At 39.2% G+C, this 18,403-nt stretch overlaps 1 protein-coding gene across 1 annotated transcript in view; it reads right to left on the bottom strand.

Annotated features, from left to right (window-relative positions):
* EXOC6B (exocyst complex component 6B) overlaps nt 1-18,403 on the bottom strand; it is a 565,697-nt gene that overhangs the window by 458,445 nt on the left and 88,849 nt on the right. The window contains exon 6 of the mRNA XM_004609116.2: nt 12,432-12,636. Within this exon, the coding sequence (XP_004609173.1) occupies nt 12,432-12,636 (205 nt within the window). The remainder of the gene's footprint in view (nt 1-12,431; nt 12,637-18,403) is intronic.

Consider the following 18,403-nt stretch of genomic DNA (forward strand, 5'->3'; position numbering starts at 1 on the left):
CAGTGTATATTTCTCACCACCAATGCCCCCAGTACCCCTCTGCCCTGACTGCCAAAGCCTGCCTTCTCTCCTCTCTCCCTCACCCCTCCCTCCCTCCATCTTCCCCCCCCCCTCTCTCTCTCTCTCTCTCAATCTCTCTCTCCCCCTCTCTGTTTCTCTCTCTCTTCCCCCTTCCCACCTTTCCCCTCTCCCTTCCTCATCTCCTCCCTCTCTCTTCCTCCCTCCCTCACCCTCGCCCTCTCTTTTTCCTTTTGGGCACTATGGTTTGCAGTACAGGTACCAAAAGGTTATCATGTATATCTTTTGACCTACTTTCAGCTTTCAATTCTTGCAAAGAGTGATCATTTCCAACTATTATTGTCACAGTGGTCTCTTCTCTATCCTAACTGCCTTCTCTCTGCTGACCCTCCCTGGCCCCCACCACCCAACACCCACAATCTGTAGCAAGCTTCCAACCACGGGCCAATCTCCTGGGCCTGTACCAGTTTCGAATCCCACCAGAAGTGCAGAAGATTCCTTATGTTATCTCGAGAATTGGCAATCTCTTGTCTTTCTAACAGACACCAATGAGGGGATATTCCATTGTGATTCAGATTTGCATTTCTATAATAACTAGTGCACTGGTGGCTGAGATATGCTATCATTTATCAGACTTCATTAGAAGAGTCAAACTCGGGCCAGAGAGATGGTATGGCATTTAAGATAGTTGCCTTGCATGTGACTGACCCCAGTTAGATGATGGCACCATATAAAGGGTCCATCAGAAGCAGTCCCTGAGCATAGAACCAGGTATGACCCCCGGCCCTGGGTGGGGGGAAAAAAAGAGAATTCATGCACACTCACCATGACAGCTAGATGACTTTGTTTCACACCCACATAAACAACTATCAACAAACCAGCATCCTGATGCCTGGGTTTGGGATACTAAAGAGATGGTGCTAAATCTTCTCAAAGACTAATAAATATTATCACCCTCACAAAGGACTTCATTTTTTGCCTTTATTATATGTATAAACAGCTTTTTTTGCATATTTTCCTTCCTCTTTTAAACAATTTTATGAATTTATCAACTTCACGCAGTTCTGCAGTTCTGTCTACGTAAACTTTTTGTTTTGTTGTATTCCTTTTATTTTTAGGCCACACACAATGATGCCCAGAGCTTACTTCTGGGTCTGTGCTTAGGGATCACTCCTGGCAATGCCCAGGGACCTTATGAGTTGCCAGGGATCAAATACAGGTCAGCCAAGTGCAAAGTAAGTACTCTACTGGCTGTCTTATCTCTCTGGCTCTTCCTATTTTAGCTCTGTGGGTTTGTCCCAATGGTGAAACATCCACCAAAATTTGGGGGTGATGTTGATCCCCTAAGGACCTCAAATTGAACATTTCTTCCATTTACAGATAAAGTTCTTACACAAAACTGAGTTGTTGTTGTTGTTGTTGTTGTTATTGTTTAATTACTTGTTTAGCATTTTTGGGAAATGACTACTCAGATCTTTTGGCTGCTTTATTACATAAATAACTTTCATGAACTTATTGAGCTGCATAAGTTATTTAAATACTGAGACAAGTAACCTCATCATAAATATGGTTTGCAAATGCATGTCCCATTTGTTTGTTTTTCACTGCTGTTTCATTGCCAGAAAGAGCCTATTAATTTGATGTAATCTCACTGTGGGATTTTTGGGGGTTTGTTTTTTTTTCTTTTTGGCTTTTTGGGTCACACCAGGCCATGGTCAGGGCTTACTCCTGGCTCTACACTCAGGAATTACTGCTGGTGCTCGGGGGACCATATATGATGCCAGGGATCAAACCTTGGTTGACTACATGTAAAACAAGCATCCTACCCACTGTACTATTGCTTCACCCCAGTAATCTCAATTTTTGCTTTTGTTAGCACTTTAGGTATCATATCTGAAAGTCATTATAAAGACCTATGTCAAGAAGTTTTATTCCTATTTTCTTCTAGAAATGTCATGGTTTCAGATCTTACATTTAAATCTTTAAACCATTTCAAGTTAATTTTTGTGAATGGTGTATGTACTAGGTGTCTGGTTTCATTCTTTTGTGTGTGAATACCTAATTTTACTCAGCATCATTTATTGAAGAGACTGTTTTTTCTTCACTTAGTATTATTCAATTTGTTCAACTGTTCAATGTGTTTGGACTCTCAATTTTGGTCTAGTTACCTATTTTTCTGGCCTGTTTTTGTCTTGCTAATACCATATTGTTCTGATTTCTATGAGTTTAGAATATGACTTGAACTCAGGGTGTGTGATGCTCCCATTTTGTTTTTCCTTCTTGGGATTATTCTGCCTTTATGATGGTCTTTTGGAACTTGTATACAAACTTCAAAATTGATTTTTCTATGGGGGGATAGAAATGCCACTGAAATCCTAAAAGCAATTGCATTTAATCTATAATGGCTTTTGATAATACTGACAATTAAACTATATTTATGCTTCCAAATCATAAACCTTTCAGTTTACTTGTATCTTCTTTTATTTCTTTCATCAGTGTCTTCAAATTATCATGAGATTTTCTTTACACTTTAAGTTTATTCCTAAACATTTTGCTTCTGATACTATTATAATGGGCATTGTTTTATTTCTTACTCATATAATTGTTAGTAAACAAAAATATTACAGATTTGTGTGTATGTCTTAATTTTGTAACCTCCAATTTTAATGAATTTATTTATTGTATCGAACAGGGTTTTTTCAGTGCAGTCTTTAGGATTTTCTATACAGAAAATCATGTCATCAGAAAACAGACAAAACTTTACCTCTTCCTTTCGAATTCTGCTGTTTTATTTCTCTTCCTTACCTGAATGCTCTGGCAAGAGACTGCAGTATAAAGCTGAATAGGAGTAATGAGAGCAGACACCAATATTTTATTCCTGATATTAGAGGAAAAGTTTTCAAGCTTTCACCATTGAGTATGATATTAGCTATGGGCTTAACATACATGGCCTTTAATATATTGAGGCACATTCCTTCTATACCTAAGCTGTTAGGTTTTTTTTTATTTTTTATCATGAGCAGATGTTAACCTCTGACAAATGTTCTCCTCTTTTGCAATTCCAACAATGCAAATATTGTTTCTTTTCATTTTGTCCTATGAGTACCCTAGACTTTATTTGAGTTTTCATTCCTTTCCGGTCTTTTGTCCCCCTCACTAGGTAACTCCAAATGTCCCATCATCCAAGTGACTGATTCTTTCTTCTGCATGGCCAAGTTTGGAGGATTTTGCTTTGTTTTTCCTTTCTCTTCCCTTTGTTGCTGTTGCCGTTACTTTGACTTAGGGGAATGCTCAGAGCTTACTTGTGGCTCTGTGATCACAGATCACTCCTGGTGAGCCTTGGGAGTCATTATTTGGTGCGGTGGGGATAGAACCTGGGTTGGCTGCGTGCAAGGCAAATACCTTACCCACTGTACTATGGCAACTGTACGAACCCCAAGATTGGTGTCACTCACTGAGAACTGTGGGAAAGAGCTGTTGGCTTGGTTCCTTGCACAAGTGAAGTTAAGATGGATCTGCAGTTGTGTCAGATTTGCTGGCTAATAGTTAACTATTAGCTATTTGGGTTAATAGTTAACTGGGACTGGCTACTATTCTCTGCTGCAAATAAGACTTACTGAGAGTTAGCTCCCTTGACCTGGCATGCATGGGTCACTGTTGGAGGAAATAAACGAGGCAAGCATAGGCACTGGATATCCTACTCAGTTGAGAACACTGGTTTTGTCCTGTAGAAAAGCAATGCCAAGGATTATATTTTCTGTTCAAGTGTCATGTAAGCAGGGCTATTGGGGTGGTTTGGAGCTGCCTGTGTGCTCTGGTTAGATTGCTGGAGGTTGTGTTCAGTAATAAGTGGGGCTACAAATTAGCTTTGGTGCCCAGTTGTGGTAGGAGAAGCAATTCCAAGGCCAATAAGGTTCTTTATTTGTGGTCTTGACTCAACCAATCCATGTCCCAAGTTCCCTGTTTGAACGGGGCCAGTAGGAGTGATGAGATCTGCCTGCCTGCCTGCCTCTCAGCTCCACTATGTCTGGGACACATGCTAGTTTCTCATCAGCGCTTCCTGCCAGGTGGAACTGAGCACCCAGCTCCAAAGGTGTGTGCACAATGGGGCTTTTCTGACATGGGCAGACCAGTTCCAGTGTTTGTAAAACTGCTCATTTGAGGTCCAGAATCAGGCAGCCCCGTCCCCACACTGAGCTGCCTGGCACACTGCCAGTAGCTTGGTTTTCCAAAAGCTACAGCTCGGCACGATGGCTGGGACTCTGCACGTAGGAATGAGTCGAGTCTGTCATGGCCCCAATGCTGGTTGTTGGAAATCCCTCTCTGTTCTCTCACACTCAGATTCCTATTAGCTGGACCCCACAGATACCCCTGTGACCTCTCTGAGGGAAAGTCAGAGTAAAGGCTGTCACTAAGTGATCTCGTGCCTAGAGGCTGGATGTCACTCTTTTCCCACTGGGGAAAGGCAGGTTTAGGGGGGATCTCTCCGAGGGCTACATCAGCATGGGAAGAGGCAACACAATCAGCATGTAGCTATTCCTCTCACACGTCGAATGCAGTCTGTCTTGGCCTCTGTGTCACACCAAAGAGGGGCTGCTCGGGCTTCACTCCCATTCTCTCAGGGGAGTCCTGCTCATAAGCAGTTCCCAACTGTCGTGAGGTAAAGGAGCAACCTACACTGCCATCTTGATTTGACCTCACTCTCTCCTTTATTTTTTAAACCCTATTTTAAGAAGTTTCTGATTTCACACTTTTATACATAAACGCATACTTTTTTGTTCTCTAAATGTCCTTTACGAAACTTTTCTGAGTCTGCTTTTTATATATATAATCTATTTCTCTTGCTTTTGTGTATCCCTCTTGGTGATTGCTTTGCCCTCTAGGCTCCTCCTCTGGCATCATCTCTCTCTTCTCCAACTTCCTTCTTGGTGTATTTGTTCTGACCTCTGTTTCCTGTTAGAGGCTTTTCTCAAACGCCGAGTGTTCCTTAGCTATCTGCTCTTCTATAGCATCAGAAAACTAAAGCGCATGCAGGTACTGCTGCAATCAAAAGTAGACTTCAAGGTGACCTGATTCTTTATCCATTCATCTGTTCTTCGACACCTTGGTTGTTTCCAGATTTTAGCTACTGTGAATAGTGCTGCAATGGACCTACGAATGCATAGACACAGTGGAGCATTGCTAAGCTACAAGGAAAAAAAAAATCATGCAATTTGCTACTTCATAGACGGATCTGAAATGTAACATACTGAGTGAAGTTAATTAGAAGGAGAGACAGATCCCCTAAGCATAGAATAACCCCCACATATTGCCAGATATGGCCCAAGAAATCAAAGGCGGGGAAAGACTATAAGACATCGGGCAAAGAGTTCAGGCATCAAGGTGCTTGTCCTGCACACTGCTGACCTGGTTCCATCCCTACCACCACATATTGTCCCCTAAGCATTGCCAGGAATGACCCCTCTAAGGCCAGAGTCAGGAGTAGCCCTTGAACACTGCCATGTGTGCCCAAAAATCAAAAGTAAAAAGAGGGAATATAATGAAGATTAAAAGACAAAGTTTTATTAGCTATTTACTAACTGGCATCACTAAGTACTATGTCAGCATGGTAATAAAGATTTTAAGATAAAAAATAAAACTTCATCCTTTCAGAGAGACCACAGACTGTGAAGACAAATAACTACAGCAATAATCACACAAATGGAATTCAGCACTGCTGTGGTAGGCTGAGAGACCTTTAGTGGCTCTCTGTCTTTCCCGTTGCCATAGCTTCGCAAAGAGATGATTCAGGTAAGACCAAGTCAGCTCAAGGCCAGAGAGATAGTACAAGAGGTAAGAAACTGGACTTACACACAATCACATCAGCTGTGATTCCCTGACACCATGTATGGTTCCCTGATCACAGGGACCCTGTGTTCAGGGTCACTCCTGAACACAAAGCCAGGAACAGATCTTGTGCACCACCCGAACCTGCCTGAAATAAACATTTTTCCAAAAAAGACTAAGTCAGCTCATTTAAAAAAATAACCACAGTTCATTTGAAACAAATAATCACAGTATAAGGATAAGGGGGGAGGAGAGAAGGAGGAAGAAAAGGGAGAGGAAGAGAAGGAGGAGGAGGAGGAGGAGGAAGAAGAAGAGGAGAAGAAAACAAGATGAAGATGGTGAGACAACAATCTAATATGAGAATTCCCACTAGCTACAGTGTTTTTCCAAGTCTCCCCTATAAATGCTAGAGGAGCAGGGGCCTCTCCTGAGGCATGCACTGTTGTTTGTACAACGAAGGTAAATCCATCAGATCTGGCCACAAGATGACAAAGAAAGGTGTCCTCCTCCACTGTGCTGCCTTTCCCACTGACCTTACACCTCGATGGTGTCCAGCTAACCTGTGTGTCTGTGCCTTTGGCAGGGCAACGCCTTGGCCCCTTACTAAATTCTTGTATGTGCTTGGGCTAATTTCTGTAGTATTGTGTTCCAGTCATTAGTTCATTCTTAAAGTATCAAATTGTTTTTAAGGTTTTTTTTGTTGCTATTTTGGGGTCATACCTGACAATGCTCAGGGGTTTCTCTTGGCTGTGCACTCAAGAATTACCCATGGCAGGGGCTGGAGCAATAGCACAGCGGGTAGGACGTTTGCCTTGCACGCGGCCGACCCGAGTTCGAATCCCAGCATCCCATATGGTCCCCTGAGCACTGCCAGGGGTAATTTCTGAGTACAGAGCCAGGAGTAACCCCTGTGCATCGCCGGATGTGACCCCCCCAAAAAAAATACCCATGGCAGACTCAGGAACCAAATGGAATGCCAGGGACTAAACCCATGTGTTAGGCAGTACCCTACCTGCTAAACTATCTTTCCAGCCCCAATATATCAAAATGTTTTAAATAAACCTCTGCTCTTGAGTATAAACCAAACCTCAATAAAAGGCAAGTTTCAAAAATAAATTATCTCTATAAACTGAAACTAATAAAAAAATATTAAGCATAGATATTTATATCACAAATATGTGTACTTGTGAGAAATAGTATACTAGAAAATGGCCCCTCCTCACTTTAGGATGACCATACCATAAAGCTTTTATGTTCAAAACTATACTGAGAACACATATGAAAATTTCCTTTTAAAGTTTAAAGGAAAATTTTTCCTAATAAGATAGTTTGTTTTGCATAGTCAAAATAAATCATCTATGGCCATACCAAACTGGTCTGGATGAGCGCAGTAACTCACCTCACCTCAGAAGTTAAACATAGTCTGTCTGGCTAGTATGTGGATGAAAAACAAGTAAAATACTATGTTTATTTTGCATATACATGCACATATAAACACACTATACAGTTTTCTTTTTACCCTCAACAGAAAGCTTCAAAACTAGCTACAATGTGGTCTTCAACTTATACTATGAAACTATCTTTCAATACAAGTTGTAGGAGTATTCATCTTTTTTTTCTTATTAGTGTTTTGTTTTGGTTTTCGTTTTGTTTTTTGTTGTTTTGGGCCAGATCCTGCTACACTCGGTCCTGGATCTATACTCAGGTATCCACATGCAATGAGGGTAAGCCAGAGAGAGAGAGTACAGTGAGTAGGCCACATGCAAGAAAAGCATCCTTTCAAACTTAATGGTCAACTAATATAAATGTATTTTTGAATTAAAAGTTATGTTTGAAGGGCCAGAGCGATAGTACAGTGGGTAGAGCGTTTGCCTTGCAACAGCCAACCTGGGTCCAATCCCTGGAATCCCGTATGGTTCCCCAAACACAGCCAGGAGTAATTCCTGAGTGCAGAGCCAGGAGTAACCCCTGAGCATCGCTGGGTGTAAACCAAAAAAAAAATAATTAAGTATGAAATATTTTTAAATAATTTAAAACAAAATTACTTCAAGGCAAGTGGAAATATAAGATCAAATTCAAGTCAAAACCAATATGGAAAACAATTTTAAGAATTAAAAAATGTATTTCAAAACATGTTATTTAACATCTACCTTCAAACCCATACTCTCAGAGTTTATTCAGATTCACCTAAAATAGTCCTTTTGAAAAAAATTAACATTTATTATATGTCTGAGATCAAGTTAAGTACTTCAGTTACATAAAGGTCCCATATCCTTTAAAAGCAGACTAAAAATCTAATGTTAATATGAAGGCTAAATGTAATTTTCAGTAACTCGCTCAATGTCATACCACTAGACTAGCATCACAAATCTATTCATCTAATTTAACCCCAAAGTTGATGTCTTAAATAGCATGTTACTTAATAAACAAACACTGAATCCCTTCTATCCTCTTCAGGTCTTTTTTATATTGCAATATCTACCAAGATGTAGATATTGTAATACATTCTGACTGCTGTCTATTTTTAAAATCCCATAAAACTGCTCCCAGAGGCCAAAGAGGGAGTTCAATGTGCTGAGAACATGCTTTGCATGCAAAAGGCCCAGGTCCAATCCCTGTCACTACATGGTCCTCTGAGCACGGCTGAGAGGAATCCCTAAGCAGAGCTAGAGGTCTCTGAGCACTACAGGTTGTGGATGCCCAAAAAAGTAAACAAATACAAGTCACTTTTACATCATTCTCCTAGCCTAATGATAGGCCATTCATTTCAGCAAAGAGTAAGAAGTAAGAAACAGTACAAGAATATAAATACCAAGACCAAAAAGAAGTATATATATATATATATATATATATATATATATATATGTGTGTGTGTGTGTGTGTGTGTGTGTATAAAGTAAATCCAGAAACATCAGACCAACTGCACACCAACTTCTCTGACTCCCAAGACTGCATTCTATAGAAATTTCGTATTTCTGTGCTCAGCACAAAAAAAAAAAAAAGAAAAGGTTCCAGCAGCAATGCTGTTTTCACTTGGCAGCCATTGCAGAGTCTACATCAGCCCAGTTGGCAGTACTAGACCAGCTCTGTGTCAAAGGACATTCTACACACACACACACACACACAGAGAGAGAGAGAGAGAGAGAGAGAGAGAGAGAGAGGGAGAGAGAGAACACATTCTACTCTAGTTAAAACCAACTTTAAAAGAAAAAAAAGTCATGGATTCAAAGAATTGTGGTGACAACTAATCTGACCCAAGGGTCAAAACCCACCACTAAAGGAAGAATGTCTGGGAACTAAGGGCAACCAGCTCCTTTCTTAAGCATCAGTACTATATCCTATATATATCTGGTAAAGCCAAGTTAGAATTTTGAAAGTAAATAAATCCTTCCCTTTGTTAAAGGGCCTCACACAGAAATCAATCTAGCCAAGAATGTTTACGTTACAAATGTTATTTAGTCCCACAAGGCCTAAGGCAAGTTAATCAAAATAAAAATTGCAGAACTTTCCCCCTGCACAAATCAAGTCCATAACAAGTGAATTAGAGAAATCAATGTCAAAAGGAAAACTAGAAAACAGTAGACAATTAACAAAGAGCTTCATCAGACATTTTTATAAAATCATTTCAAGCTAAAATAATTATGAAACAGATATGAAACTATTTTAGAAGCACAAGGAAAGAAAGCCAACATAGAAAATGGGATGGAAGAAAAGGGAGGGTTTGTCCAGCTGCTTTAAAGAAGACCCAAGGGCCCGGGATGTAGCTCAAGTGTTAGAGCACAGGTTTTGCCAGGGTGAAGCCCTGAAACTGGATCTCTGAAACCACATGCCCAGCTTCAACACCAACAGTACCACTGGAAGTAACCACTGCAAAATGTGACCCCCATAAAAATTATAAATGAACAAATAATAAAGATTGACTATACTTCCCATGGTAGAATCTCCCGGTAAAGATTTATCTCCACTAAATTTCAACCCGATACTTAAACTTAAAAAATTTTAAATAGATGCAGTATATGTCTATTCATATTTATGTATCTATTTTAATACAGAAATGAAGGCAAAAAATTTTATTCAGGATTATATGCCTATGTATAATATCATAAGACTATACTTGCAATCAAAGTTATTGAGATGAATAGTTCTGGGAGGGATCAAATAATTCCTGCATTCACAAAAGGATTTTCTCTCGTTTCTTTACATGACAAAAACAAAAAGCAAGCAATTAATAGTATACAAAGATTAATTATTGGATGGTAGGAAACTTCACCTCAGATGCTTTTTATGGAATATGGAAAATAACCTTTTATGCCATTTGAAGATGAGCAAGTCATTCCCCTGCAGGGCTTTAATTTTTTGAGATAATTAAAGAAAATACCAGAGAGTAATTTGAAATAAAAATATTCTTCATAGAATCTTCTTTTATGAAAAAGGAAGTAAAGCTAATTTCTGAAGTGGAGACCTGAAAAAAGTAACTTTAACAGAGAGTTCCACAAGGCTTTGTACTATAATCCTTTATGTTCCCAAAGCTTAAAGAAAAAATACTCAAACATAGTAAAGACTAGTGTTAAAAATGCCTTCATTCCTGAACTTATAACATATGTCCAGCAATGCAAAAGCATGTCTTCAATGATAAACTTTGTTTCTTCTTCACTGGAAAAATGACAGGATTACTTCTATCAGGTTTGTCATCGACAAGATTTAAACTTCTCACTTGTAAAATATACCACTGACAAAATGAAAATGGAAAAGGGGGAAAGAATATCTGCATTCCTCTTGGAAGAGATTACTGATATATATATATATATATATATATATACACACACACACACACATATATATATGTGTGTGTGTGTGTGTATTAAGAATCAATAGATATCCTAGAGAAAATTACCAAGGCTAGCTGAAAGTGGAAACATAAATTACACTTTCTTGCTTCACAGAATGATAAAAACTACAAATGACTAGGGAGCAGAGTAACAGTAAAATGAGTCAGGCAGCTTTCCTTGAATGCAGCCAACCCAGATTTAATCCCCAGCACTCCGTATGGTCTTCCAACATCCGCTCTGAGTTCTTCTCCCTGAGCCACAAGTAAGTCCTGAGCCACAGAGTAAGTCCTGAACACCACCAGGTGTGCCCCCCCACCAAAAAAAAAAAAAAAAAAACAACTTAGGGGGGAAAAAAAGCTCAAATGACTCATTCAAAACCAAAAAATGTTTAGAGAAGTAAAAAGCACTCCCCATGAGTGTTTTTTACTTCTCTATCATTATATAGATATGCTTTACTATCATTAGAGGCCATATTATAAGATATACTAAGAAACTTTAATGAAACCAATGTGACTTAAATTTCAAACGACTAAGTAGCACTGCAAATCATTACTATTACAATATTCATAACGACAAACATGAATGTTTCTAGAGTTTCAAAGGCTTTAGAGATAAAAATACTGAAAGAAAAATCTAAGTACATCTAACATATTTGTGTATGCTGTAAACAAATCCCTTTCTCTCCTAACCCACGGCACTTGCCAACATGCCTTTGTTCACTGACACCTACAAATATCAAATTAACAATTACAAATATATTCATAAATATATCATGACATATTGCTTACACAATAAATCAACAAAGGTAACTATATCAAAGGTGCAATTTAGCTCATTAAAAAAAGGGAATGTTTTAAAATCTCAGACTCCAAATTAAATGAAGAAAAGTACTCAGAAAATGGAAAATCCTCGGGCTGGGGAGGTGGCCCAGAGGCAAAATGCTTGTCTTAGCATGCATGAGGTCTTGGTTTTGATTCCTGTCACCACACGGGCTCCTGAGCACCTCTAAGAGCAATCCCACCTGAGCACCTCAAGGAGCAACCGTAAGTACTAAGAGTGGGACTCTAAGTAGCTCCTAAGCACTGTCAGGTATAGCCCCGAACCAAACACAAAGGAAAACCTCTTCAAAGCCCAAAGAGGGGCTGGAGCGATAGCACAGCGGGTAGGGCATTTGCTTTGCACGCGGCCAACCCAGGTTCAATTCCCAGCATCCCACATGGTCCTCTGAGCACTGCCAGGAGTAATTCCTGAGTGCAGAGCCAGGAGTAACCCCTGTGCATCGCCAGGTGCGACCCAAAAAGGAAAAATAAAAACAAAACAATCAAAGCCCAAAGAGAAAACATCAAAGTTAATCAGCATTTACTGAACATCCAGAGTAAAACAATAGACCAGTAAATAATTCACTGCTCTATTAAAAATAAATAAAATAACTCCTCTTTAAATCATAAGTTGTCATAAAGAAGAGGGACTTAACTGACAAGAAGCAATTAAGAGGGGCTGGAGAGATAGCACAGCGGGTAGGGCGTTTGCCTTGCACGCGGCCGACCCGGGTTCAAATCCCAGCATCCCCTATGGTCCCCTGAGCACCGCCAGGGGTAATTCCTGAGTGCAGAGCCAGGAGTAACCCCTGTGCATCGCCAGGTGTGACCCAAAAAGCAAAATAAAAAAAAAAGAAGCAATTAAGAGATTACACAAAGAGAAACCTGTGTTTGATAGAAAGAATACTTGTAATGTTATCAGCCAAAACCCAAGACCTACTTGCTTCATGGCAGTCTCTCCAATTTTGTCTGAATGTTTGCGGATACTCTCCAGAAAGTCCTTGAGATCAGACATAGACACGTCCTTAATCTCTTCTCGGAGCTTGGGGATGTTGTCCACCATCACTTTGCAGAATCGATAGTGGCTGACTTGAGGCAGATAGGTATGTTCGAGATGTTCCAGAGTCTTCAGGGCAGGGTAATGCCTAGAAGAGGAATTATATCACCTTGAGCTCAATTCAGTTCTTCTTAGACTCACAAATCCATTCCTTAGGTAAAAGGCCTAACCAAAATTAGTTTTCACTACACAAGATAAATGTATTATTAAGTTGTAATTTAAGAAATCAACATGAAAAGTTTATATCATTAAAATGTTGACATTAATTAAAAGGTAAGTAAATTATAATTAATAAAAATTTTATCTCAAGAATCAGAAAACTTTGAAAAAAATCTAACCATTCATTACATAAAGAACAACAGGGGAGTGGGAAAGATCGTACAGTGGGTAGGGTGTTTGCCTTGCACGCGGACGACCCAGGCTCAATTCCGGGCATCCTATAGGATTCCCCGAGCACCACCAGGAGTGATTCCTGAGTGTAGAACCAGGAGGAAACCCTGAGCATCAAAAAACAAAACAAACAAACAAAGAACAACAAGGGATATTCTTGATAACCTTTCAGTATCAATACTACAAACTACAATACCCAAAAGGAGAGAGAGAGAGAAAGAGAGAGAGAGAGAGAGAGAGAGAGAGAAGCACCTGCCAAAGAGGCAGGCAAGGGGTGGGGGATAATGGGAGGGAACCTGGGGACACTGGTGCTGGAAATGTACACTGGTGGACAGATGCTTGTTGGAATACTATATGACCAAAATTCAATCATGAATGGCTTTGTAATGCTCTAAAATAATAATAATAATAATTTTTAAAAGAACAGAAAGAAATCAAAATCACCTCAAAGTTAGAATAACCTTACTATAAAATGAAGGCTATCAGAGGCTAGACCATGGGTACTTACCAGATATCATCCAGCCAGAACAGAGAAATAAAAACTATATAAAAAATTATCCCAGTTCTTTCAAAGCTCTGGAAATTGACCAAAGGAGGACAACAAATTGAGAAGTGTTTAACTCACGAAAACTCCTAACAGTGGGGACTCCGTGGGACACACACTCGATATGTGCCATATTCAAAACAGAAACAAGTCTCACAATGGAGACGTTACTGGTGCCGGCTCGTGCAAATCCATGAACAACGGGACGACAGTGCAGTACTACGGTGCTATTTTTAGTAAAAGTAGAAATTCAGTTTAAAAAAAGAGAAGGAGAAAAAGAAAAGTAAAATAAGGAACAGTCTGCAACTCAACTGGTCTCAAATTAGTTTGGATTAGGACAAACGGCAGAAGGTCTAGCCAGAAATTGAACAGGGAGGTCTGGAAAGATGAGGCCACTGCTGACAAGCTCTCTGCACCCCCCAAGCTGACTGAGGCTGTGCACGCATACATGGAGCATGGGGAAAAGCCAAAGCTCTCCACCACACATCCCTGGGTGACTCCTCCACACACCCACACATCCCTAGGCAATGAGGTGGCTGCAAGCACACACACAGAAGGGCCGGCACAAAGCAGAAATCCAAATACACTTGAAAATTAAATGAATTTTTAATGCTCTCCTTTAATACTCACAAATCCACTGAAAGAGTGGAACCTCATCGGTTCAGATTTGCATAAGCTCAACCAAACGACCAACCATTGATGTCCATCCCTTTAAAAATGAAATTAAAATACATTCCCACACAAAGATGAAAACAATCCCTACGGTAGATCTAACTTAAAAGAAATGCTAAAAGAAGCCAGAAAAAAAAAATACATCAGCAGACAGCAACTTGACTTCACAGAAGAAATGAGGAGTATCAAAAATAGTAAATGCACGCCGAATATAAAAGACTAAATAAATATATCATTCTGCCTTGTTAAAACGTAAGTAAGATTTCTGGTTTGACTACTATTGAAGTAACATGGTTACAACAGTATTAATGTTTATGCCTTTGACATAGTAAAGCTATTGAGCCTCCATCACCAAAGTGCCAAAGACCCTCTGCCACTGACCTCAGGACACTTCCAGTCCACCTCTTTGCTTGTTCTCCAAATTCCCTCCCTCCAAATTCCCTCCTTCCAAGCCTGTCAAAGTCCAGAGGTTTGTTTTCATTGGACACAGTCAATTCCCTTGCTTTATTTCTCTGAATATCAGATATGAGTGAGGTCACCCAGTATTTGTCCTTCTCCCTCAGAATTATTTCCCTTAACAAGACCCCCTCTAATTCTACCCACACTGGAGAAAAGGCCAAGATTTTATATTTACTTATATTTTTTCTCATATTTTCTTACATAATTCCATTGTATATGTGATCAGTTTCTTTATAGACTTTTCTTTGGACATTTGGGGTGTTTCTGTATCCATCTATTGCATTGACCAGGGAAGGGAAAGAAAGGGAAGGAAATAGCCAGGGAGGAAGGGGAAGGTAAGATACAGCTATGTGATTTATAATAATAATAATAAAAATAATAACAAAAACCTATTTCAGATTGAGAACAACAAACTGGTTAAAGTAAAAGATTGACTAAAATATATCCACCCACCCACTGTCATCCCGTTGCTCATCAATTTGTTCGAGTGGGCACCAGTAACGTCTCTCATTGAGAGATTTATTGTTACTGTTTTTGGCATATCCAATACACACGGGTAGCTTCCCAGGCTCTGCCGCGTGGGCTCAATACTCTTGGTAGCTGGCCAGGCTCTCCAAGAGGGGTGGAGGAATCAAACTCGCATGAAAGGTGAACGCCCAACTGCTGTGCCATGGCTCCAGCCCACCAAAAAAAAAAATCAAAAAGATAGTACAGGGATTAAGGGCTTGCATTGTACATGGCCAGCCCTAGTTCAAATCCTGGCACCAAATACAGTCCTCCAAGCACTACCTGGAGTGATCCCTGAGCACAGAGTCAAAAATAAGTTCTGAGCACTGCCAGGTGTGCCCAAACACCACTTCACACACACAAAGAAAAAACCAAAAAGTGCAGGAATGTCTATATTAATATCAGACAACCATTATTTTTGTAACACAAGCAGTCATTTTATGTATAATAAAAGACAAGCCAGAGAGATAATACAGTGGCTAACAAGCAGCCAATCCCAGTTCAAACCGCAGTCCGATCCCCGGCATTGTGTGCATCTTCAAACAACACCAGGAATGATCTCTGAACACAGAAAAAAGAATAAGCCATAAGTACCACTGGATGTGCCCTCCCCACAAATATACCACAATAATAATGGTGATAATAACAAACAATTTTGTATCCAATAGATATCAAAGCTTCCATAATACTAAAGGAACAAATAAAACTAAGATTGGTAAGGCTCCATATGAGAAATAAATTATACGCTAAAGCAACATAATTTTAAAAAGAGAAGAAGAAATATAAAAATTATACATAACTGGTAAACAAGATTTGGTTTCTGTGGCATTTTTGTTTGGGGGGGAGGGGGAGAGTTTGGGCCAAATCCACCAGTGCTCAAAGTTTACTTCTGGCTCTGCACTCAAGGAGCACTTTCGGTGCTGCCTAAGGGATATATGGGTGCCATGCAGTACCAGGACTCAAACCCTGGCCAGCCGTGTGCAAGGCAAGGACCTACCTAATGTACTGTCATTTCAGCCCAAGGTTTTTGTGGTTTTTTTAATTGAGATTGTGTGGTTTGTAACACTATTAATAATGGTTTCCCATGTACAAAATTCCAATACCACACCAATAACCAGTGTATACAAGATTTGTGTTTTTTTAAAAAAGCAATGAGCAAAGAAAAGTCACAAAAAAAAGGACACACAAAAAAAAAATGAAAGACCAACATGTAAAAAAAAATTTGAAGTGCTATATGAAGAAGTGTAAATCTAAATCATGATTTAATGGAATACTTCTTCCCTATTTTTAAAAAAAGATGACATATTGCCATTTGGAAAGATGTAAGAGGAACTTAGGTAATTATGCTGTGTAAAATAAGTCCGAAAGCAAAACACAGAACTAAATATTTGGATTGTGACTAACCAAAGAAAATGAGCTAATCACAATGAAAAAATAACTTGGACTCTGGGAAAAAAATAAGAGGGGTATCATCGGGGTTATGGGGAGAAGGGCATAAAGAAAGAGTAGAAGGGAATGGAATAAGAACAATGGGAATGAACAAGAACATCAATGCATATGGTGAGACTTAACCACATGTAGAAGTGTGAAGCTATACTTCCAAAAGCTAGAGAGTACAACAAATCAATGGCAATTCAAAAACAAAAATTAATTTAGAAAAATTTGTCACTGAAACTGAGAAAGACTTATTAAAAGATAACATGTATTATTTCCAGAGGTTTACTAAATAAAATTTCACAGCCTGCTAGCACAGAAATTTGAATATGAAAAATTTTAGCAAGGTACATAGGTACATTAAAAAATATATAAGGGGGTCAGAGCAATAGCACAGTAAATAGGGCATGCAGTAGACCCGGGTTCAATCCCCATCTTCCCATACGGTGCCCCAAGTCCTGCCGGGAGCGATTCCTGAGAACAGAACCAGGAGTAAGCCCTGAGTATCACTGAGTTTGGCTTCAAAGCAAAAACAAACAAATAAATAAAAATAATGTATAAAATGATGTGTGTATCCTGAATTGTAGTTATTAATATTATCAAATAAAAATAAAATACTCTAGTGGGCTGGAGATGCATCTCAGTGGTAGTACACTTGTCTTGTATATGTAGGCCCCAGATTCAATACCCAAAAAAAAAGATGTCTCACAATAAGAAATTGATTTAACCCACTGCATGTCCTGGCAGCTAAAGATCAACAAAATAGAAAAATGCTTACATTACTGTTCAGTAAAAATGGTTTCCCAAAACAGAACTTCCTGCTGTTCTGTTGCAGGAGACCCAGGCTCACTCTCTGGCACCACATGGTCCCCAGGTCACCACCAGGAGCCCCGTCCCCCTCCCGCACCCCCCAATCCCCCAGCCAAGCACACAGGTGGCCACTGAGTATTACCAGGTGTGGCCCCTTGGGAAAAAAAAGCAAAACAAGGGGGACTGGAAAGTAAGCTTAATAAGCTAGAGACATGCTTTGCATGTAGGTGGCCCAAGTTCGATCCCGGGGAACTGCCTGGAGTGACCCCCAAGCACAGAGCCAGGGGCAGACACAGCCCCACTGACTATAGAGCAAAAATAAAGAAGCAAACAAAAACTACAAGTTAGAAGTATAATAATCCTGTTTTAATTATAAAAATGTGCACATGAAAAAACTATGAATATATACACATGTATGAACTATAGCTGACTAAATATATACACACAAAAGTACACATAAAAGGAACAGAAAAACATAAAAATGTTACAATATTTTTCCTTTGGCTAGCAATGTAAGTGTTGATAATTTCTCCTCTATGTTTTTAATTTCCAATTTCCCCATGATATATTTTATGTAGAGAAAATTTAGCTCTAGTCCTAGAAATGAAAAATAGTTCTATTTTATTTTAAGAATGACTCTCACAGTTGATTCTTAAGCTCTTCTTGCTCCAGTACACTTAGTACCATAAACACTTAGTACCATAAAGATTAGAGATTGGCTTTACTCATTTTCTATTTAGGTTTTCCCCTGATGTGTTCCAAAAATCAAAATCTTACTCCAAGTAAATGGATGGAAGAAAATTTATTTCCCTTAAATTGAGAAACAAAAGTACAAATATAGTTTAATACAAAATGGTTTTATTAAAATTTTACAGACTCAGAAACAGTTCAATTCACATCGTAAAGTGTAAACAGAATGGTGTTTATACTACAATTAGGTATCAAGAACTATGCACAATAAAATGCAGTTTCTCTGGAGAGAAACTTTAGAATGAATAGAAAGCCAGAAATTAAGCCAAAAAGATAAACACGCTTTGGG

Source organism: Sorex araneus, chromosome X (genome assembly GCF_027595985.1).
Source record: "Sorex araneus isolate mSorAra2 chromosome X, mSorAra2.pri, whole genome shotgun sequence".
NCBI lineage: Eukaryota > Metazoa > Chordata > Mammalia > Eulipotyphla > Soricidae > Sorex > Sorex araneus.